The sequence below is a fragment of the Nematolebias whitei genome, chromosome 18 (assembly GCF_014905685.2).
Source record: "Nematolebias whitei isolate Nwh7 chromosome 18, NemWhi1, whole genome shotgun sequence".
NCBI classification, from domain to species: Eukaryota; Metazoa; Chordata; class Actinopteri; order Cyprinodontiformes; family Rivulidae; genus Nematolebias; species Nematolebias whitei.
The window spans coordinates 8,171,301-8,194,435 of record NC_056515.1 but is presented as its reverse complement, the minus strand read 5'-3'; the positions used below and the strand labels follow the sequence as shown (position 1 = coordinate 8,194,435).

Genomic DNA, 23,135 nt, shown 5'->3' with positions numbered 1-23,135 from the left:
CAGGAGATTTTGGAGCACTTCATGCTTCCATCTGCTGAAAAGCTTTATGGAGATGAAGATTTCATTTTTCAGCACGACCTAGCACCTGCTCACAGTGCCAAAACCACTGGTAAATGGTTTACTGACCATGGTATTACTGTGCTCAATTGGCCTGCCAACTCTCCTGACCTGAACCCCATAGAGAACCTGTGGGATATTGTGAAGAGAAAGTTGAGAGACGCAAGACCCAACACTCTGGATGAGCTTAAGGCCGCTATCGAAGCATCCTGGGCCTCCATAACACCTCAGCAGTGCCACAGGCTGATTGCCTCCATGCCATGCCGCACTGAAGCAGTCATTCATGCAAAAGGATTCCCGACCAAGTATTGAGTGCATAACTGAACATGATTATTTGAAGGTTGGCGTTTTTTGTATTAAAAACACTTGTCTTTCATTGGTGGGATGAAATATGCTAATTTTTTGGGACAGGCATTTTGGGTTTTCATGAGCTGTATGCCATAATCATCAGTATTGAAACAATTAAAGACCTGAAATATTTCAGTTGGTGTGCAATGAATCTGAAATATATGAAAGTTTCATTTTTATCATTACATTATGGAAAATAATGACCTTTATCACAATATGCTAATTTTTTGAGAAGGACCTGTAGATCGGTGGTTAGAGCAATTGTCCACTGACGTCCAGTCAGACGTTTAATTCCTCGTAATATGCAGTCATAGGTTGAAGTGTCCATGGGCAAGACACTGAACCCAATGCCTCTGATGTGTGCCTCATTAGTGTAAGAATGGGATTCAAAGCAGGGATTAGACTCTAGCACAGGGCTATTCAACTGGAGGCCCGGGGACCAAATCAGGCCTACAGGTGTGCCCAGTTCGGCCAACCAATGGGTTTATTTTTAAATAAAACTAGATTTTTAAATCGTAAAACAACCTTACTTAATGAGAATAACTACTAGATGTCTGGCCCCTGAGCTCTTGGCTTTCAATAACTGTGGCCCCTCAAGCAGTTTAGTTGAATAGACCTGATCTAGAACTACATTAGTGCGCTTGCTTTTGATGACAGGGCGGGGCACTTTCCTTGGATAACAGATGGGGAAACACTGCAGTATGGCTGCCTGGTTGGCAAGTAATGTGCTATATACCGTATTTTCCACTGTATAAGTCGCAGCCGTCCAAAAATGTCTAATAAAGTGGAAAAATCCATAAATATGTTGCATCTATTATGTGTCACCGCTGACAACCCATAAATGAGGGCCCGTGTTGTGCCAAAAATCGATTGGCTGCCAAATGGCGGGAGCATGCACGGGAGGACTTTAACAAGAAGTTAACAAGATTAACACTTAAAAACAATTATTTATTTGCTCGAAATTATAGTAAAGGTGTGTCTCAGTCCAGCTTTTCCTTAATAAATGAACTTTAATGGTCAAATCAGCTGCATTTCAAAAGTATTAGCTGCCTCGGTGCTCTGGGAGCGTGCTCTGAGGGAGGAAATCAGGAAGAAGGAACGATGTGCATTTCTTCAAAATTTAATAAGATAACCACCTTAAACAATTATTTGTTTGTTCAACATAGTAACGGTGTGTCTCAGTTGAACTTTTACTTAATAAATGCACTTCAATGGGCAAATTAGCTGCATTTCGCCGGGGCAGCCCAGTGAAATGAAGCTGATTTGACGGTTGCTCCAGGCGAGCTGGACGAAGGTGGCTTTGAATGGCAAGCCGATTGTCATTAAAAGCACTTTTACTTTTACTAGTCGCAGGGCATGCAAATTATGCACACACATACACAAACAACTTATAGGGCAAAAAATACGGTAAATACAATTCATTTACCATTTTAGATTAGCTGCTGTGTTTATGATCATTGTTCTGGAGCATCATGAGCATTTGGTCCAAACTTCAGCTGTCAGACAGATGACCTCACATGAGTCTAAAATACTTTGATCTACAGACGAGTTCATGGGTCAGTGACTGTGCAGTGCCCAGTTCGTACAGCAGCAAAATAAGCCCAATCATCACTCCTCCAGCATCGTTCTTCACAGTTGGTATGAGGGGTTTGTGCTAATTTGATGTTTGGCTGTCTCCAAACATGTCGGTGAACATTAGGGACAAACACCTCTACTTTGATTTCATCTGTTCAAAGGACATGATCCAGATGTTGTGTGGTTCTTCTGATCCACTTCTGGGAAGGTTGGCATATTTCTTAAATGGTCTGCATTAAAAAAAAATCTTTCTTTTGGCTTGAAATTTTTTGTAAATTACAATTATTCTTCCAAGATTGGTGTCCAAAACAGCTGCTTCTCTAGTCAAGTCAAGTCAGATTTATTTATAGAGCACATTTAAAACAGAAACTGTTACCAAAGTGCTTAACAAAAATATCACATCATCAGATAAAAAGTAGCAAGATTCAGCACCTCTAAGGTCATTGTTGATGTCTACTCTCTTTGGCTTTGCGTTAACACACAGCTGTATGCTCCAGAGCAGCAAACTGCTCTAAATTCATGCTTTTACAGATGTGGTCACACAGATATGATCACGTATTCAAGTGAATTTAATCAGCAGCTCCTGGTTGATACTTTCCCTTCTGAACATGGTGGAAGTGGCAAGAAAGGGCTTAGCTTTTCACATACAGCTTTTCCATTTTGGTTTTGATTTAGTTAAATAAATAAATACACAATGGAATTTGTTGCGTGTTTTTCTACACTTGAGGTTGAGGTTTGCAGGAAGCTGCAAATAAAAACATGGCTGCACGCACAAGAGCACTACTGAGTGTAAAGCAAGGGGTGGGGTGTCATCTCTAAACCTGCTGGAACCTGGTGGCAATACTCACCCCATCTTTCTGTTTTTTAACAGGTTTGAGCCACTTCTCCTTCAGTGGGGCGCCGGGACAAACAGATAGACAATGTTCACACACTAACAGAACAGCCTTGCTCCAGAACACACAAACTGACTCACATCAGTGTGAACATGGAGAGCTATGTGACTTTAATGTGTGTATCCTGCGAGGCCGACTCACCCGTGTCTCGCCCTCCGCCCTCCACTCTAATCGGTTAGGGAACAGATAGAAGTAGCAGCGATGCCACTGGGCCATGAACGGGGTCCGCAGCTTCAGCATGTAGCCATGCATTATGCAGTCCTTCCCCAAAGCATAGTCTGCACACACAAAAACAAACTGTTAGAGAATCTGACAGCGATTCTTGCAGCGTACAAACACACACCCAGCTGGTTTCAGCACCTTCCTCGTGGCCGGGCTGCTTGTTCTTGGCCCTCTTGCGAGCCTCAATCTTGTCCGTGTCCAAGTTGACTGCCTCATACACTGTCTCAACCACCTCCTGCTGCCAGCGCTCTGATATGACCAGAGGGAAGTTCTTGTACAGCTCCTGGTCGCTGTCCAGCAGCTGAAGAACAAACAGAAAATGAAGACAGAACACTCAGTTCAGTAAGAACACCAAAATGTCTCCTCTTCATTTATCTTGTAGGAGAACACCACCTCAGAAAAAGAGTTCACCTCATCTCAAACAAACATCATTCCTGTGTTTTGCGTTTGAAACTGTTAAAAAGTAAGATTCATCTATTCCCTTGAGAACAAACAAACTAACATTGTTTTACAAATATTCAACTCAGCTCACTAACTTTTTAGTTGACACTAATGTAAATGTAATAAAAAAAAAAACTGTCACTGTGTTAACTTCACTGCCATGAACTCATTTCCCATGAAACGGACAGATCATTTTAATGAGAGTTTTGGTTCAACTGACTTTGGGAGTTTTTGAAACATCTGAACTCGCTGCTTTGATATCTTCCTTTATCAAAAAGGAGTATTTCTCCCAGAATGGTTCCCATGAAGATAACACCATAAGAACCCTTTGTTTAATGACATTCCCTTTTCAGGAGATGGACAGCGACACCTTTTGGTGAAACATTGCATGTTAGAATAGAATAGAATAGAAACAGCCTTTATTGTCCCACGGATGGGAAATTCCAGTGTATCAGCAGCAACAGATAAAAAGATTTAAAGATTTCACACAAAAGTTCCTAAATGTTAATAAACAACACAATATATAAGAAATAAGATAAACAATATCAATAATAATTTTCAATATGTATTGGAACATTGAGAATGGCAGACTATTTACAGTACAGTATTACAGGCAGAGTGTATGCTTAAGCAGAGGTCAGCATGTATTTAATCTTTATTGAGTTTGTTGGGAGCAGTGATGGTTGTAGAGTCTAACAGCTGCTGGGAGGAAGGACCTGCGGTAACGCTCCTTTGTGCTTTTAGGATGCAGTAATCTGTCACTGAACGAACTCTCCAGTTCAGCAACAGCTTCATGCATGGGGTGGGAGACGTTGTCCAGCAATGATTTTATTTTAGCTAGAGTCCTTCTGTCTCCCACCACCTGCACTGGGTCGAGGGGGCGTCCAAGCAACAAGCTCAGTAACTACAGGCCGGTGGCTCTGACCTCACATTTGATGAAGACCCTCGAGAGGCTGATCCTCAACAATTTGCGCCACCTGGTGAGGTCTTCATTAGATCCATTGCAGTTTGTCTACCGGCCTGGCATCGGGGTGGATGACGCCATCATCTACCTCAGGCACCAAGCTCTGACCCACCTGGAGAAACCTGGAAGCACTGTGAGGATCATGTTCTTTGATTTCTCCAGTGCTTTCAACACCATCCAGCCAGGACTTCTGCGGGACAAGCTGGAGTTATCAGGAGTGGATCACCACATGTCCCAGTGGATACTGGATTACCTCACTGGACGCCCACAGTATGTGAGGACACAGGGCTGTGTCTCTGACATGCTGGTCTGCAGTACGGGGGGTCCCACAGGGAACTGTGCTGGCACCGTTCCTCTTCACCCTCTACACTGCAGACTTCACCATCGACTCCCCACACTGCCATCTGCAAAAGTTTTCTGATGACTCTGCCATAGTCGGCCTCATCACAGGTGAGGACAACTCAGAGTACAGACAGCGGACTCAAGACTTTATGGACTGGTGCCAGAAGAACCACCTCCTGATCAACGCTGCTAAAACTAAGGAGCTGGTTGTGGATTTCCGCAGGCACAGGTCCACCTCACTGATCCCGGTGAACATCCAGGGTGTGAACATCGAGATTGTGGACTCTTACAAGTACCTGGGTGTTCACCTGAACAATAAACTGGACTGGTCTCACAACACTGATGTTGAAGGAATGTGCTGATCAGCTCTGTGAGGTGCTGGCAGACATCTTTAACACCTCACTTACCCTGGAGACAGTTCCCACCTGCCTGAAGACTGCCACCATCATCCCAGTCCCAAAAAGCTCTACAGTGACTGGTCTGAATGACTATCGGCCAGTGGCCCTCACCCCGATAGTCGCTAAATGCTTCGAAAAACTGATCATGACTCACATCAAAACAACCATCAACATCAACGAGGACCCTCATCAGTACGCATACCGTGAGAACCGATCAACAGAGGATGCAATCTCCTCTGTGGTCCACACTGCACTCAACCACCTGGAGCAGAAAAACTCTTACGTCCGTATGCTCTTTGTGGACTTCACATCCGCCTTCAACACCATGATCCCCCAAACCCTGATGGACAAACTATCCACACTAGGACTAAGCCCCTCCATTTGCAACTGGGTACTAGACTTTTTAACAAACAGACCACAGTTAGTGAGGATCCACAATCTCTCCTCCTCCACCATAACCCTCAGCACTGGCTCTCCTCAGGGATGTGTGTTGAGCCCCCTTCTGTTTACTCTGCTCACATATGATTGTGCAGCTACCCATCCAGGCTGTCACATTGTAAAGTTTGCAGATGATACAGCGGTGGTGGGATGCATCACAAACAATGATGAGTCCAGCTACAGGCAAGACGTGGAACACCTGGAGAGCTGGTGCAGAGAGAATAACCTTCACATCAATGTGAAGAAGACAAAGGAGATGATTGTGGACTTCAGAAGGAACAAAAACACCTACACCCCCCTGAACATAAGAGGATCTGCGGTGGAAGTGGTCTCCAGCTACAAGTACTTGGGTGTACACATGAATGACAACCTCAGCTGGAGCAACAACACCACCAGCCTGATCAAGAAAGCTCATCAGAGACTCTACTTCCTCAGACGGCTGAGGCGAGCTGGTCTGGGAAGCTCAGTCCTCACCTCCTTCTACAGGTGTGCAGTGGAGAGCATCCTGTGCTCGAGCATCAATGTGTGGCATGGAGGCTGCACAGCTGCAGAAAGAAAAGCTTTGCAGAGAGTGGTGAAGGCTGCACAGAAATCTGTTGGAATCAGCCTCCCCACCATCACAGACATCTACACCTCCAGATGCAGGAAGAGGGCCACCTGCATCATGAAGGACCCCACCCACCCAGCACACACACTTTTTGCCCCACTCCCCTCAGGAAGGAGGTTAAGGAGCATTAAGTGTAGAACCACTAGACTGAGGAACAGCTTCTACCCTGAGGCTGTTAGACTCATTAATCTCTAACTAGAATAATCACTGTGAAAAACCATATCATGTTGCTGCTGATCTGTTTCATGTTGCTGCTGATCTGTTTCAATGTTGATGTGTTCATGCGTGCACATCTGCTCACAGACTCATGTTCATGTTTGTGCTGATGTTCAATGTTTTATGTTATGAGTGCTTAGTGTATATTTAGTTGATGTTTTTCTTAGTTCATATCTTAGATGTTATTACTGTTTTTCTTAGACATTTTATTGTTGGATGTAACTGGGACCCTGTGTACATAATTTCGCTCCACCACATGTACCACATGAGGTGCGAATGACAATAAAGAAACTCTGACTCTGACTGACTCTGACTTTACAGAAAGGGTCAGAGCAGACTCTACCTGCTGAGGAGGCTGAGGTCTTTTGGAGTGCAGGGGGTGCTCCTGAAGACCTTCTTTGACTCGGTAGTGGCATCAGCCATCTTCTATGGTGTTTTGTGTTGGAGCAGCAGCTTATCATCAGCTGAGAAGAAGAAGCTAGATAAGCTCATCAAGAAGGCCAGCTCTGTCCTTGGGATGTTTGGTTTTTGGTACTGGTACCACACAGGAGGTCTTCCACAGTTGTGGTACTTTCCCATGTTATTAATTCCAAAATGTAATTTCTGTTTTATTTTATACCTGAATGTTTATTCATGAAAATGTGTGTTTTCAGTAATCTCCCTTTAAGAATATATTTGGTCTTATTGTCCCTTTTAAAAGAGTAACTTTTAAGGCAGACAGAGAGAAAAGGACTATATTTATTTAATAGGCCTTTATAAAAAAACATGACAAAGACCAAAGACCAAGACCAAAGACCACCCCCTCCTGAGGTGGACCAAAGTCAATCAGTAACACACAGACAGTTAAGTTTCACTTCTTCTTCACATCTACTTCTACGACTTCTTCTACACACTTCACTGGACTTCGAGCAAACTTCAGAGAAAGACGCATCCTCCTAGAGAGACATCCTAGGAAGAGAATTGAGGAGAGAAGCATCCTTTCTGCAGACGTCTCAGGATGAGAGAAAGACACAGAACCTGACCGAACCAGAACCCAGGGCTCCAGAATCCCACCGCAGAGGAGTGGAAAAATCCCAGCTGCCTCCCATATGGACCCTCGTTCCTCTAAGATGACAGGTGAACTTTGAGGAGACTTCAGCCTCAAAATATCCTGATGCATGCTCAATAATCCAGGTAGAAAAATCTAAAAAAGTTAAATCTGGTCCTCTGGACATTCAAAAAAACACAAAACAAAACAAAGCAAAACAACAAAAAATATAGAAACGTTTCGTCTCTCATCCGAGAGACTTCCTCAGTCTGAGGTGCTGTATTCAGCTCAGTCTCTTAAATAGCACCTTCTCAGAGTGGATCAACCAGTTTGCTGCTGACAACCAAAACCAGCTGATCACATGCTCAAGAAGGACCATCAGCCTAACAATGGATCATTAGCACACTGACGGCTGTTTACTATTCACAGAGGGCTGAGTGATAATAGCAATAACAGCATTGTAAGAGGGGGACAATTGAACACGTAGGCCTCCACCCCTGTTTAATGATGGACGGTTTCTTTTCACAAAGATGGCCTCCTTTACTCCTCTCTCAAACCATTGTTCCTCTCTATCCAGGATGTGCACATCTTCATCCCTGAAAGAGTGACCGCTGGCCTGGAGATGAGTGTAGACCGCAGAGTCCTGGCCTGATGATGTTGATCTTCTGTGCTGGGCCATCCTTTTGGCCAGTGGCTGTTTTGTTTCCCCGATGTAAGACTGATCACAGCCCTCCTGACACTGAACAGCATACACAACATTACTCTGTTTGATAATTAACAATATATATCCAGCCCCATATACCTATACAATCTTCATCATGGACGACTTGACAAAGGCTGAAAACTGGTGACCTCAAATAATCTACCAGACATGTTTTGACAAACAGGAATAAGTTCAAGACAGATTTTGATTTTCTCATGAACAAATTAGGTCACCCTAAACCAGTCCTTCTCAAATAGTAGGGCACAATGCCAAGGGGGGCGCATGTGACCCTAGAAAACATGCTTTTTTGATGCAGGGAGTAGGTTTTTTTCTTCACCATTCTCATTCTGTCATATGTGTTCCTACTAATAAAGTTATGAACAAATATAGCTGCCGTGTCATTTTGGGAACCATGCATGAACCGTGTCTATCCCCTCTGCTGTCAACACGACAAATAAACTCCGACTGTCACCTTCTCCGTCCTCCGCTGATGGTTTTATGTCCATGCACTCTGGACGTCACTTACAGCATGCATGCAACAAAGAGTAAACTCAAGCGAGAGAGACACCTGCCCCCACTTTCCTCTTTTGCGTTGACAAAATGTTTTTGTTTTATCGATGAGTTTGTCAAAGCACAATTTACAGAAGTAATGTTTAATAAATGTTAGGACTCAATTCTTTGCTAACAAAATAAATTCACCTCCTCAGTTAAGCTGCTGTTTTTTGATGCTCTGGACGTTTGTCAAAGAGTAAACTCAAAGTGAGAGGGTTACCTGCTCACTCTTTCTTCTTTCATGTTGACAATTTTTTTTTTTGTTTGATCGATGAGTGTGCTCATTGATCCTGACTTCCTCATTTTGATTTAAAAAAATCAGCATAAATTGTTTTATTCATTTTTGTTTTGTAGGCCAAAGTGTTTTGTATAACACTCCTGAGTTAAAATGTTGCTGATAAATTTGAATTGATTATTATTTATTGATCATATTTTATTTTATTTTCCAGTATCAAATGGTCCAAAATGTTTACAGTTTAAAAAAGGATTGTTTTTTTTTCATGCAAATTGATGCAAGTTGTTTTTGTTACAGACTAAAAAACAATGTTAATAAAGTTATTCTTTGTTGTAAGTTGATCTATATTCTTTTTTTGTCTTTAATGTTAATAAGGACACAATGTTAGGCAGAGGTATACGTATAACAATTTTATAGACATACTATTTACAGTCGCGGCAGAGCGTTGGGGGGGGCACAACAGAAAATAATTGAGAAGCACTGCCCTAAACATGCTCTGAGAAAAACCTGCAGGTCAGAAAGAAAAGCTATCAGCCTTTAGCTGATAACTCATGGAGGGTGCTGCAGCGCAAGAACCGCACCAGTTAATATACAAAACACAGGACGTGTTAACACACCGACTTTATAACATAGGGTTTAGACTTTTGTCTTCATCAGAATAGAAATTTTCTTTAACAATGATTTACCCGACATCTTTTATGCCATTGTCTTTATAATGACAAGTTTTGAGGTTGTATATTTCTGCAAACTTTTTAACTAAAAAAAGTAGACGTGCTCATTCACTTTTCACGTTTGATATGAAACGACATAAACTACACAGGACAAGAACAATGGACAATGGATGCATACAAAAAGAGCTGCTACCAGATCCCAGATGTACATCAGGGAGTGAGTACGAAGATTTATCCCTGAAAGTAATGGAGGTGTCAGTTTTGGCACACAACGTACGCTGCCTGTGTGTTTTACTCTGAAGAGCTACAAACTCAGCTCTCAGTCAGTTTGCTGGATGTTTCCACTTTGACTCCAGGTTCTTAGATTCTTCATTGTGAATTTGACCAACATTTAAATAAAAACTGTAGGGGTGCACTAATGATACAAGTGACGAAAAAATTTAAAATCTAGACCTTTTAATATATTTCTTTTTCTATGTTTATTAAAGCACCGTTTTAAAGGCAGATTATATTGTTTCATCCTGAGCCAAAGTGTTGTCTGTCCATTTGCAAAATGTCTCACAAACCATTTGGACTTATTCTAATGAAACTTTCAGGACGTCATTATTTGATGTACTGTACATCTACACCTGATGAACCTCTGAGGTCAGAAGGCAGTCTCAAGGTTTTAAAAAATGAAAACATTTGAAAATGCAATCTCTAAATGATTTTGTGATGACCCTGATGCATGCTCAATAATCCAGGTAGAAAAATCTAAAAAAGGTAAATCTGGTCCTCTGGACATTCACAGGACTTTGCGGTTGCACCAAGTAGAATTCCTCTGGTGGAGATGATCACAGCTACTGAGTCAGCCATCCGCAACAACAAAATTAAAGAGGCTGAAGCAGAACAGCTCAGAATCAAAGTTTCAGCCTGCCTCAGCAATGCCAAACCACCACCTTCCAACATCAGTAAAGAGGAGAGGGACGCACTCACCACTCTTAGTAAGGACAAAAACATCATCATTCTCCCAGCAGACAAAGAAAGGTGCACAGTGATTTTGAACCAGAAAGACTATCATGAAAAAGTTATGACACTCCTTAGTGACTTAAACACTTATGAACCTCAGAAAAGAGATCCAGGAAGTGGTTAGAAGAAGAAATTGATAGATTGCTTGACAATTTTGGAGCAGGACAAGGCTATTGACCGTTTTCTGTACCACAGACTGTACCCAGGGGAGGCCACACCTAGTCTGTATGGTTTACCTAAAATCCACAAACAAGGTGTACCTTTAAGACCAATCGTTAGCATGATTAACTCTGTCACTTACAATGTTTCCAAATATCTGGCGTCTGTACTCATCCGTTTAGTTGGCAGCTCAGAAAACCACATGCAGAACACCATGGACTTTGTGGACAAGGTGAGGGATGTCATCATGGAGACTGATGAAACAATGGTCTCTTTTGATGTCACATCACTCTTTACGTGCATTCCTGTTGATGATGCAGTAGAGGTGGTCAGTTTAAGATTAAAATCAGACACCACTCTGAGCAGCAGGACCACGCTTTCCACAGAACAACTGTGTCAACTCTTGAAACTGTGCCTGCAGTCAACCTACTTCACATATGGGGAGCAATATTATAGGCAGAAACATGGGTGTGCTATGGGGTCTCCAGTTTCTCCTATTGTTGCCAACCTGTACATGGAGGAGGTAGAAAAGAGAGCCTTGACGTCCTTTTCAGGGACACCACCAAGTCATTGGTTCAGGTATGTTGACGACACCTGGGTTAAAATTAAATCTCGGGAAGTCCAACATTTTACTGACCACATCAACTCTGTGGATAAATACATCAAGTTCACACGAGAAGATGAAAAAAATGGCAAGTTGGCTTTCTTGGACTGTGAGGTCTCAGTCTCTGATAGAGGACATTTGCAAACTGAGGTGTACCGCAAACCCACCCACACAGACCAGTATTTGCAGTTTGACTCCCATCACCCTTTGGAGCACAAGTTAGGAGTCATCAGGACTCTGTATCACAGAGCAGACAGAGTCCCCACTAGCTCAGGAGCCAGGCAGAAGGAGAAATCCCACACAAGACAGGCTCTAGAGCAATGTGGATATCCTAACTGGGCCTTCCTGAAAGCAGAGAAGAAACCCAAACAGGACTCCAGTCAGCCAACAGGTGAAAAGGAGGAACCCAGACCCAGACCAGTGGTCATTCCATATGTTGAGGGAGTATCAGAGAAACTGAGACGTTTATTTTCTAAACATAACGTCCCAGTGGCTTTTAAGCCCCAAAATACATTACGGCAAAGACTGGTTCATCCCAAAGATCCAGTCCCCCGGCACAAACAGAGTAATGTTGTGTATGCTGTTCAGTGTCAGGAGGGCTGTGATCAGTCTTACATCGGGGAAACAAAACAGCCACTGGCCAAAAGGATGGCCTAGCACAGAAGATCAACATCATCAGGCCAGGACTCTGCGGTCTACACTCATCTCCAGGCCAGCGGTCACTCTTTCAGGGATGAAGATGTGCACATCCTGGATAGAGAGGAACGATGGTTTGAGAGAGGAGTAAAGGAGGCCATCTTTGTGAAAAGAAACCGTCCATCATTAAACAGGGGTGGAGGCCTACGTGTTCAATTGTCCCCCTCTTACAATGCTGTGATTGCTAGTATCACTCAGCCCTCTGTGAATAGTAAACAGCCATCAGGGTGCTAATGATCCATTGTTAGGCTGATGGTCCTTCTTGAGCATGTGAGCAGCTGGTTTTGGTTGTCAGCAGCAAAACTGGTTGATCCACTCTGAGAAGGTGCTATTTAAGAGACTGAGCTGAATACAGCACCTCAGACTGAGGAAGTCTCTCGGATGAGAGACGAAACGTTTCTACATTTTTTGTTGTTGTTTTGCTTTGTTTTTTTTGTTTTTTTTTGAATGTCCAGAGGACCAGATTTAACTTTTTTAGATTTTGTGATTAACTTAATGAAGGGATACCGGGGTATCCCCGTGACCTGGAAAGGAACATTGGGTAAAGAAAAGAGATGGAAATAATGTCTAAATGACATGTTATAAGGTGGATAAGTTCGATCAAATAAAGTCTTCGTTGTCCCTTGGAGGTCCAATGGTTTGAGGAAGCTGTTAGTGATCAACTCTAAAGATCAGATGATGTCTGCTTGCAGCAGTGATGCTTCGGCTGCACACTCCAGTACAGAGTGTAAATCTGATGCCCAGTGATGACACACTGCCATCACCTGAGCTGGGAGGTCAGAAAAAAAACAATGTAGCCTAAGAACACGTTGAAGTTTTACCCTGATGCCCTTGGTGTCTTCCTCATCAAAGGAGCCGATGTCGAAAGCATCTGCAGCATTCACTTCTCCCCTGGGCGGGTATAAAGGAGGACGGTACTGCAGGGAGGGGGGTAGAAAGAGATATCAGAGGGGTGGGGGGCACAGATGGAAGAATAAGCACAAAAACAGCATCACTAACAGAGGAAGATACAGAAGAAATGGAGTATGACCATAACAACAACAACGCAACCCTCCCTTTGTAGTGTTTTCCATGGAGTGAGGTGGTTTCCATGGCAACAGTAACCGCAGTGAACTAATGACTCATGCAGCTCCATCCAGAGTAGCTTTAAAGCTAGGTCCATGTCTGGACCTTGGGTCCAACAGCAGTGGATGATTTATTTATTTATTTTTGAAAAGAGAAAACCCATAAAATTTAAAAACTAAGATGAAGACCACAAAGCATGAAGCGCTTCACAATGAATAGCTCCTGTTTTCTAAACTGATGCAGCCTGATGTTCATCCTGATGGACAACAGAATTATGTCAATTCTGCTTTTTAATAAAGTTATAGACTTCAGGAGAACCAGTGAAATTGTCTCAAAGAGTCCAACAAAGTTAACTCAGGTCATCTGGATGGTTTCTTTTTATTTGTTGTGGTTCTGGTTGAAACGTTTGGTCCTTCATCCAAAGGACTTCATCAGTTCAAGGAGCCACAATAAACTCAGTCCCATAAGTGGTTTACCCACATAGTGGACAACCAGTTTGCTGGTGATAAGATGGTTTCTGCAGCCCGTCCTCTCCCCCGTCAACTCCTCTGAGGCAGCCATGGTCAAAGTGGTTCAGAACATCAAAGTTCATGCTCAATAATCCAGGTAGAAAATCCAACAAACTTCAGTCAGGTCCTCTGGACAGTTTTTTTTTTTGTGTTGAAACGTTTCGTCCTTCATCCAAAGGACTTCATCAGTCTGAGACTGTTTTGAACCTCTTGGCTATGGATGCCTCAGAGGTGTTGACGGGGGAGAGGGCGGGCTGCAGAAACCAGCTTATCACTAGCAAACTTATGGGAAAAAGAAACCGTCCAGAGGATCTGAGTTACCTTTGTTGGATTTTTTTTACCTGGATTATGCAGCATGAACTTTAATGTCTTAAAGGTTGTGTGGAAAACATACTTTTGCTGAACTATGAAGGCCACAGATATTTTATTTAAAAATAAACTTATTGTTTAATCTGCTCAAGAGAAGTCAGTTTTTAAAATCTCCTTTGTTTACCAACTTCCAATATGCAAAGAACAGGCTGCACTCTTGCAGGTGTTGTCAGTGAAGTCCTACAGCAGGAAGGTTTAAAACTACAAATCCAGGGCCCAGCGAGTGCAGGCCTTTGCTGGAGGACTTTAAGGTTACAACAGTTTAGTAGCGTTTGTGTGAACAGTCATGTGTTCTGGGCTGCAGGGTGGTGCAGCTGGGTTAGCAGCACTGCTGCCTCGCAGCAAGAAGGTCGCAGATTACACTCACTGAGGAGTTTCTGTGTGGAGTTTCCATGCTCTAGGGTTCCTACACATTTTCCACTCAGACAATCCATATTTTACAGACCCTAACTTTAACATTATCAACATTATCATTAACAATATCATATTATTTTTTAAAAATGTAGACGTATAACATAACTTTACTGAAAACTTTTGTGCTGTGATACATTAGTTAAATAATAATTATTTAATAAAACTGTGTTCCCATTCATAGTAAAAAACATGTTTTAAAGAAATATACATATTAGGTCTTGGCTACCCAAAGCTTTAAAAGTTTCATATGTTAAAAGTAATACTATATAGAAGTAATAATCTCAAGTTATACAACCAAAAATCATGCAGGGTATAGTTTGTTCCTAAAATGCTGCAGATTTGTTTCAAATTTGGAGAAAAAATGACAAACGTTTGTTTTAGATGCCATAGGTATGCTTAAAACACTTAAAACTGATGCAAGATCTGTGTAGTCATAAATAAAAGTTTAATCATCTTTTAGTTGTGTTTTAAACAGATGTGGAAACTGATGGATGGCGATTACTCACCTTCTGTAGGTAGACCTGCTGCCAGTCGATGCCATTGAAAAACTGATGCTCCTTCACCTCTGAGGCACTGCATGAGTGACACACACACACAAAGTGTTACTTTTCATTTGAACACAAGGTGGCAGTACAGGCTGCATCACTCTGCAGTTACAAACAAATCATGCCTTTTAGACAAAGCTGCTTTAGATTTGAAAAAAAAAAAATCTGATGAACTCAGCCTCCATTAGACCACTTGATGTCTGCCTCTGCTCATCCTCAATTAGCTAACTATCCAGTGATTCCAGCTGAAATGAGCACTATGTAATAAAAATTCACCTGACTGGTGTGTGGACACTGAGAGGGACAAAGGTTGCGTGTGTGTGTTGTACCCATGGCCCTGGCATCCGAGCCGCTTGGACACATCTCTCTGCAGCAGCCCCTCCAAGAGATCTTTGAGCTCTGCTGTGAAAGAGTCTGGCAGCTCCACATCCTGCGAGAAACAGAAAGAGGAAAGAAGGGGGAGGGGAGTCAGCATGAGAATGGAGTGTTTGAAAATAGATCAACATTTACGCTTATTAATGCTTTTCAAGGTGACACTGTGCCACCTCGTTACGAACAAATCTGAGACAACAGCGCTTCCACACATCCCATCTGCAAGCCCTGAACTGGCACAGCTCTGTGGAGGTGGGTGCTGAGGTTGTTAAACAGTGACAGAGGAAAATCTGGACCTACTGGTTGTAATGAGTGAAAATATTGGTTTGGCAAACTTTGTTTATGCATTCATCAACTGTGATCTTACTTGATAAACATAAGCAAGCCTTGGATTTATTTTAAAAAGTACTTCAGTAACATTAAAGTGATTTTCTGTGAAGAAAATTCTTAGGCCAGTTTGAAAGGTGATAATGCAGCTGCTGCCCAAAATTCAAATCTACCTTTGGAAACATCTGAGCTAAGAACAATACCTACAGTTGTATGTAAGAACTGAATATGTGTAACAAGAACTGAAGCAAGATCAAAAGAAATCTCAAAGCTGATAATAACAGCTCGTTATGATCTCTATGGTAACCTCACACCTGTGTCTTTCACTCTCTGATCGATAAACTGGATAAATGCAGTTGACAACAGTTGTTTACACATTGCATAATAGACGACCATTTTATTCTGTCTGCCATAAATCAGACTAAATGTATTCCCAAAATAATTTCTATCTAGTAAATGGCCAAATTACGAGAGTGAATCTTCCCACAAAGAAGCACTGTGTTTGATATCCTTGAAAAATCAGTCAAGATATCAGGAAAATAACTGTCAACCTCCACAACTTTTCATCCTTGGTGCCACGTTCATCTGTTCAAACCATTATACAAAAAGAATAAACACCATGGGATCGTCCTGCCATCAAACCACTAGGAAGGAGACGGGTTCTGTGTTCCAGAGATGAACACATTTTGGTGTAAATCATCACTCTCAAATCCAAAGCGTAAGATCTGTGAAGATGCTGGTTGAAGTCCTGGACCTAAAGGCTGCTCAGGAACAAGAACCCTTAATTCCAACAACATTAAAAAAGGCCAGATTCAGTTTGCAAATGCACAGAGACTAAAGCCCTGTTCGCATGGGATTAGTTTTACATAGGGACCACATACTATTTGTATTAATTACAGAGATTGTCTGTGTTGTTAATCCCGTGTGAATCGACCATGTCAGTCATTTGTAAAGTTAAAATTCCCCCGCAAATTACCTACTATATTTTGCTGAACTCCGAGGTCCTGTGATAATACTAATCTAATGTGAATAGACATCTCTGTGATTTGGACAGAAATGGGTGGAATCTGATACGTAATGAGACGGTTTTTGTTTTTATTTAAGCAAAATCATTTGAAAAAATATAGAACAGGGCTATTTTAAATGAACTCGCTGCTCGCTTAGGCTTTGGTAGATGCTGCTACTTCCTTCACAGCAGATGACAGCAGGTGCGGAGACACGCGCAGCCGGTTATCAGCTGATCGGTCCGTCGATCCATCCATTATATTTACCCGCTTCTTCCTTTTCGGGTAGCGGGGATCGTTGGTGCCCATGTCCAGTCATCACTGTACGAGAGGTGGGGGACACCCTGGACAGGTTGCAAGCCCATTTCAACTGGCAGGTCAGTGGATGCACACGGCCGTTTGTCCATCTGAGCTTAATGTGACTAGCAGCATGTTAACATCATATCTGGAAGATGTCCGTAAATTTCAGCTACATCTCAGGCTTTGGTTACCCCGTGTGAATGCGCCACATAAAAAGCAGATATTGGAGAGTAATTTATTCATTACATGTGGTCCCTAGGTAAAACTAAGACTTTCATTTTTGGAGACATTCTGTAGTCTTGGGAATCTATAATAAAATGCCCATTATTAAATTATGAGGGGAAAAAGGGCAAAGTTAGTGAGCCTGTATTCAGGCTCACCTTTCCCCAGCCCAACATTAAATAGATGAGAAACGAACATTATGTGTAAATATTGAAGCAGCATCTTGAGACACCAGGCAGGAAGTTAAAGCTGGACATTGATCCTAAGCATACTGTTTAGTCAAACAGTTTAAGGACAATGATACCAAATATAAAGTGGCTTTTAATTTGGTGAGAGTACAGTAATAAACAAAAAGTACCTAAAATATTTTCTCTTTCATAATATTTTGGCATTTAATAAACAGAAATAATTTTGGATATCCTGACCTAAAAGATAAAACATTTAGTCTGATTTATGTCACAGTGAAATAAATAGTGTTTCTTTTCATACAGTGTATGTAAACATCTGGTTTCAACTGCATGTTGGATACAAGTGATTCAGAAGGCTTGATATGTCTAAACTTACTACAGGGATACTAGTTCACATTGCTTTTTATTGGTTCTTCGCAATGCAGGAATATATACAGTGCCTTGCGAAAGTATTCGGCCCTCTTGAACTTTTCAACCTTTTGCCACATTTCAGGCTTCAAACTTAAAGATTTTATATTTATTTTTTATATTTATTTATAAAATTTTATTTTTTTTGTGAAGAATCAACAACAAGTGGGACACAATTGTGAAGTGGAATGAAATTTATTGGATGTGTCAAACTTTTTTAACAAATAAAAAACTGAAAAGTGGGGCGTGCAATATTATTCGGCCCCTTTACTTTCAGTGCAGCAAACTTACTCCAGAAGTTCAGTGAGGATCTATGAATGATCCAATGTTGTCCCAAATGACTGATGATGATAAATAGAATCCACCTGTGTGTAATCAAGTCTCCGTATAAATGCACCTGCTCTGTGATTGTCTCAGGGTTCTGTTCAAAGTGCAGAGAGCATCATGAACACCAAGGAACACACCAGGCAGGTCCGAGATACTGTTGTGGAGAAGTTCAAAGCCGGAATTGGATACAAAAAGATTTCCCAAGCTTTAAACATCCCAAGGAGCACTGTGCAAGCAATCATATTGAAATGGAAGGAGTATCAGACCACTGCAAATCTACCAAGACCCGGCCGTCCCTCTAAACTTTCATCTCGAACAAGGAGAAGACTGATCAGAGATGCAGCCAAGAGGCCCATGATCACTCTGGATGAACTGCAGAGATCTACAGCTGAGGTGGGAGAGTCTGTCCATAAGACAGCAATCAGTCGTACACTGCACAAATCAGGCCTTTATGGAAGAGTGGCAAGAAGAAAGCCATTTCTCAAAGATATCCATAAAAAGTGTTGTTTAAAGTTTGACACAAGCCACCTGGGAGACACACCAAACATGTGGAAGAAGGTGCTCTGGTCAGATGAAACCAAAATCGAACTGTTTGGCCACAATGCAAAATGATATGTTTGGCGTAAAAGCAACACAGCTCATCACCCTGAACACACCATCCCCACTGTTAAACATCGTGGTGGCAGCATCATGGTTTGGGCCTGCTTTTTGTCAGCAGGGACAGGGAAGATGGTCAGAATTGATGGTAAGATGGATGGGGCCAAATACAGGACCATTCTGGAAGAAAACCTGTTCGAGTCTGCAAGAAACCTGAGACTGGGACGGAGATTTATCTTCCAACAAGACAATGATCCAAAACATAAAGCCAAATCTACAATGGAATGGTTCACAAATAAACGTATCCAGGTGTTGGAATGGCCAAGTCAAAGTCCAGACCTGAATCCAATCGAGAATCTGTGGAAAGAGCTGAAGACTGCTGTTCACAAACGCTCTCCATCCAACCTCACTGAGCTCGAGCTGTTTTGCAAGGAAGAATGGGCAAGAGTTTCAGTCTCTCCATGTGCAAAACTGATAGAGACATACCCCAAGAGACTTGCAGCTGTAATTGTAGCAAAAGGCGGCACTACAAAGTACTAACGCAAGGGGGCCGAATAATATTGCACGCCCCACTTTTCAGTTTTTTATTTGTTAAAAAAGTTTCGACACATCCAATAAATTTCATTCCACTTCACGATTGTGTCCCACTTGCTGTTGATTCTTCACAAAAAATAAAAATTTTATATCTTTATGTTTGAAGCCTGAAATGTGGCAAAATGTTGAAAAGTTCAAGGGTGCCGAAAACTTTCGCAAGGCACTGTGTGTGTATATATATATATATATATATATATATATATATATATGTATATGTATATGTATATGTATATGTGTATATGTACACACACACACACTAGTATATGGATGATATCTGCTGTATTTAAAAAAATCAGTCATTTTGTTGTTGTTGATCAGTTTTCCCAAGTGTTTCATGAAGATGTTCCAGAGAACACATGACAGGGACTGCAACCTGTTCCATCCATCTTGTTGTGTCTTGGCCTTTGCCTTGCTGTCTGCTTCTACCGTCTGTAGGCAAGGAGGCCATTAATCACGTTTAATAAACACTAAGACATACAGAGACATATTTTATCCCTGTTGTGGCTGAATAGTAGACTTTTACACTCTCCTTGCCTCTGACTCACACACAGACAGACCCACACTCATACACAGACTAGGACCAGAATTAGAGGCTAAACTCCATTAAGTGGCTGGTAGGGGTTGAACGAGTATATAATTTTTAAACTCGACATTAACATAATAAAACCCGAGTAGAACTCGAGTAATTGATGACATCATAGATCTCAAGATACAAAAATAAATAAATAAATAAAACCGCAAAAAAAGGTAATAATTTACAAAAAAAAAAAAGACTGTAGATGAACATATTCTGTGATATATTCATAAATTAAACAGATTCTTTCATTTTTCTGGACTGAATAATGTCGTGCATTGAATTTAATAAAATGTATCGTGAGACGTTAATTTTCTTTGACCCATCAAAATGAATGCGGTCATTTATTTACAGAATCAAAGTTTAACATCATACTTTTACATTAATTTGGCAAAATGAAAATAACAACATGGCTTAGTTAGCAAGCTGTACAATTTGATTAACCATACGGCGATGGTTTTCTTTCTTCACAACAGACATTTCTAAAAATATCTGGAATGATTTCTAGCAAAAAGAAGAGTTTTAAAGATGGAAATTGAAGTTTAGGGGGAGAGAGAAAGGATGGATGAGGGAAATGTGTGTGTCGGCATCAGAACGGCACTCTCCGGTGAGTTCCCAGCTTCTTCCCCGGTATACTTAGGTGGTATAAATCAACTCTTTACCTGGAGGAGTCTCCACTGGTACGAAGTTCCATTTAACGCACCCTTTCAGCGTCTCCGTAGGAACAGCTGTGAATCGTCCGAAGTAGTGACGGTACTTGTTCGACACAAGTTCACCTCTTGGTGGACTCACATGAGTGGAGTCCGTCAGAAGTTTCACTCAGAGGTGGAAGATGTCATAATCCCCACAAGACTCGGAAGAACTGCGGATCATGTCGGGATTTTCCTGTTTTCTCCAGCACTGGAGCTGCGAACGACTGAAGCCGGAGCCTGAAGCGACTGGTTTGAACTAGGAAGTACCGACATTTAAAGAGTTCTATTTCCGGTTCATTTGGGAGGTTCCTGATTGGTCGTTTCGACCAGACAGGGGTGTGTTTTTGTGACGTAAGAGGTCACTAGGAGTCAGAAAAACAGAAAGTGTTTTGGAACAGATTGAAAATGTTTTTAGAGACAGAGAGAGGAATATTTAGGCGAGTTGGGGGAAAACAGGTGCCAGCCTCTATATTTACGTCTGAGAGGATTTAAAAACATGATAGTTCGTTCCAACAACTTGTTTTGCGTTTGACTCCAACCTTGGACCAACTTACACTTGCTCATTCAAAGACAGAAAATCAGAAAATGCATAATTACTCTGTAACAGACCTTAACGTGATTTCTACTTTGCATGAGGATTAAAAATCACTAATACTGTTTCACAGTTGATTAAAAATGAGTAGTTCACTTCAACATTTAAAAATGGTTTGAACTAAACACACTTTGATTATCAAACATTTGTAAAATAGTAATGATAATAAAAAAGAGAATGTTCTTTCAATTGATCAGTGCAGGACACTTAGAAAGTCTTCTGGATGAACTTAATCTTGTGTTTCTGGACTCAAATCAATGAAATACAGTTCTTGTTCCAGGCGGGCCGTCAGGCCAGATTTTGACCTGAGGCTTAGTTCACTACAAGACCAACAAAACATTGGAAGCGTATATTATGCTCCTACCATTTATCATACTGCAAATAAGTCACAGGAAAAACTAAACTATTAGTTATTATTATTAAACTGCAAATGTGAAGAAACATGCAGCACGTCAAAAACAAAACTTAACAGTGTGTGTGTGTGTGTGTGTGTGGGGGGGGGGGGGGGGGTTCGACCACCCCGCACCACCGCCAGCTGTGGTACGCATTAAGTTTAGTTTTAGAGATTAATACGTTTTAGATTTTTTTTATAGGTTTAGAGATGAATATTTTTTGCTTTTTGTTAGCGAAACAAGAGGAAGCTGGTTCTGGTTCGGTGGATTGCACCCTGTGTTACACCATACTTTGTGACCTGCAACAGTGCAACACCGCCCCCTACGGTCATACGGTGGTCACGTAATATGACGTCACTACGGACACTCGACCTTACATTTTTAACCTCGATAGATGTTCTAGCAATCGATGTGTAGATTACTCGAGTACTCTGTTAATGCCCTAGTGGCTGGATTAAAATTCTAATCTGGATTTATACTGATACCAAAGATTACGATTTCTTTGTTTAGACTCCGGTGAAGTCAAACAGGTCTCTGGGTGTGTATACTTGATTTTTCTTACTTGTTAGGATTTTCTCTGGTAACTTGTTGTGACCAGTATCCTCACAGGGACCAAAGCAGAGATTTGGACATGTTCCACAGTGACAGAAAACAAGCAGTGCTGTGAAGCAGCAGTGAAGCTTCACTCTGCAGCTTGTTAATGTAAAGTCAGGAGAGGATGGCAGAGGCAGAAGTGTCACTGTGTGGGCTCAATGGACATCATTCATAAAGAATGTGAACTGTGACGTGAAAAAGGCTCCATAGTGAATTCCTCAGACACGCAACATTTACACTACAACTGTTGATAGTGAGATAGAGACTTTTTATAAAACAAGGTCCCAAACACTCTAAACATGCAGCTACAGGGATGATCAGTTATAGGATTAATGTATGCATGTGCAAGCAAGAGTGTACCCCCTACAATGAGTTCAGGACAACAGTAACATCAGTTTTGAGTCACTTATTGTGTCAACAAAATCCTGAAGAAAAGGAAAAACAGAAATAAGAGAAACCTTGTTGGAATTTCAGCAACTGGTAAAAAGATTGAAAAAAAAACAAAAAACAGTGTATTGTGTCTGAAAACTCGCTGCTGACAGTATAAGCTTTAAAAAGTTAAAGTGTTGAAACATTAGACCCCAGTAAAACCAGTACCTCATTGGATGCTGGATTCTAAATTGAGTGAAAATAAGTAAATTTCTTGTTGCAGTCTCATCATATCCTGAATGATTGCCAACAAATGAGCAGCACAGCCACATTTTATGGAGCCCAGTTTTGAAAATTAGTTTATTTTCACATGCACGCCTTGTAAAACTGTATGTTAGGTCTTGTACATTATGTTGCTGCCTATCTCTCCCCACAACATACCTGCCTTGTGTGGTATTGAATTTCCTTGGCCTACATTTATGATTACATTGTGAGTGCACGTTTGAAGTTTCACAGATTTGGCTT

General features: G+C 41.5%; 1 protein-coding gene across 1 annotated transcript in view; it reads right to left on the bottom strand.

The window, feature by feature from the left end:
• The window catches only part of grk3 (G protein-coupled receptor kinase 3), a gene marked incomplete at its 5' end in the record, with an annotated part of 191,892 nt that overhangs the window by 10,867 nt on the left and 157,890 nt on the right, over window positions 1-23,135 (bottom strand). The window contains 5 exon segments of the mRNA XM_037692311.1: window positions 3,015-3,151; window positions 3,234-3,396; window positions 12,978-13,073; window positions 15,020-15,086; window positions 15,388-15,488. Of these exon segments, the coding sequence (XP_037548239.1) occupies window positions 3,015-3,151; window positions 3,234-3,396; window positions 12,978-13,073; window positions 15,020-15,086; window positions 15,388-15,488 (564 nt within the window).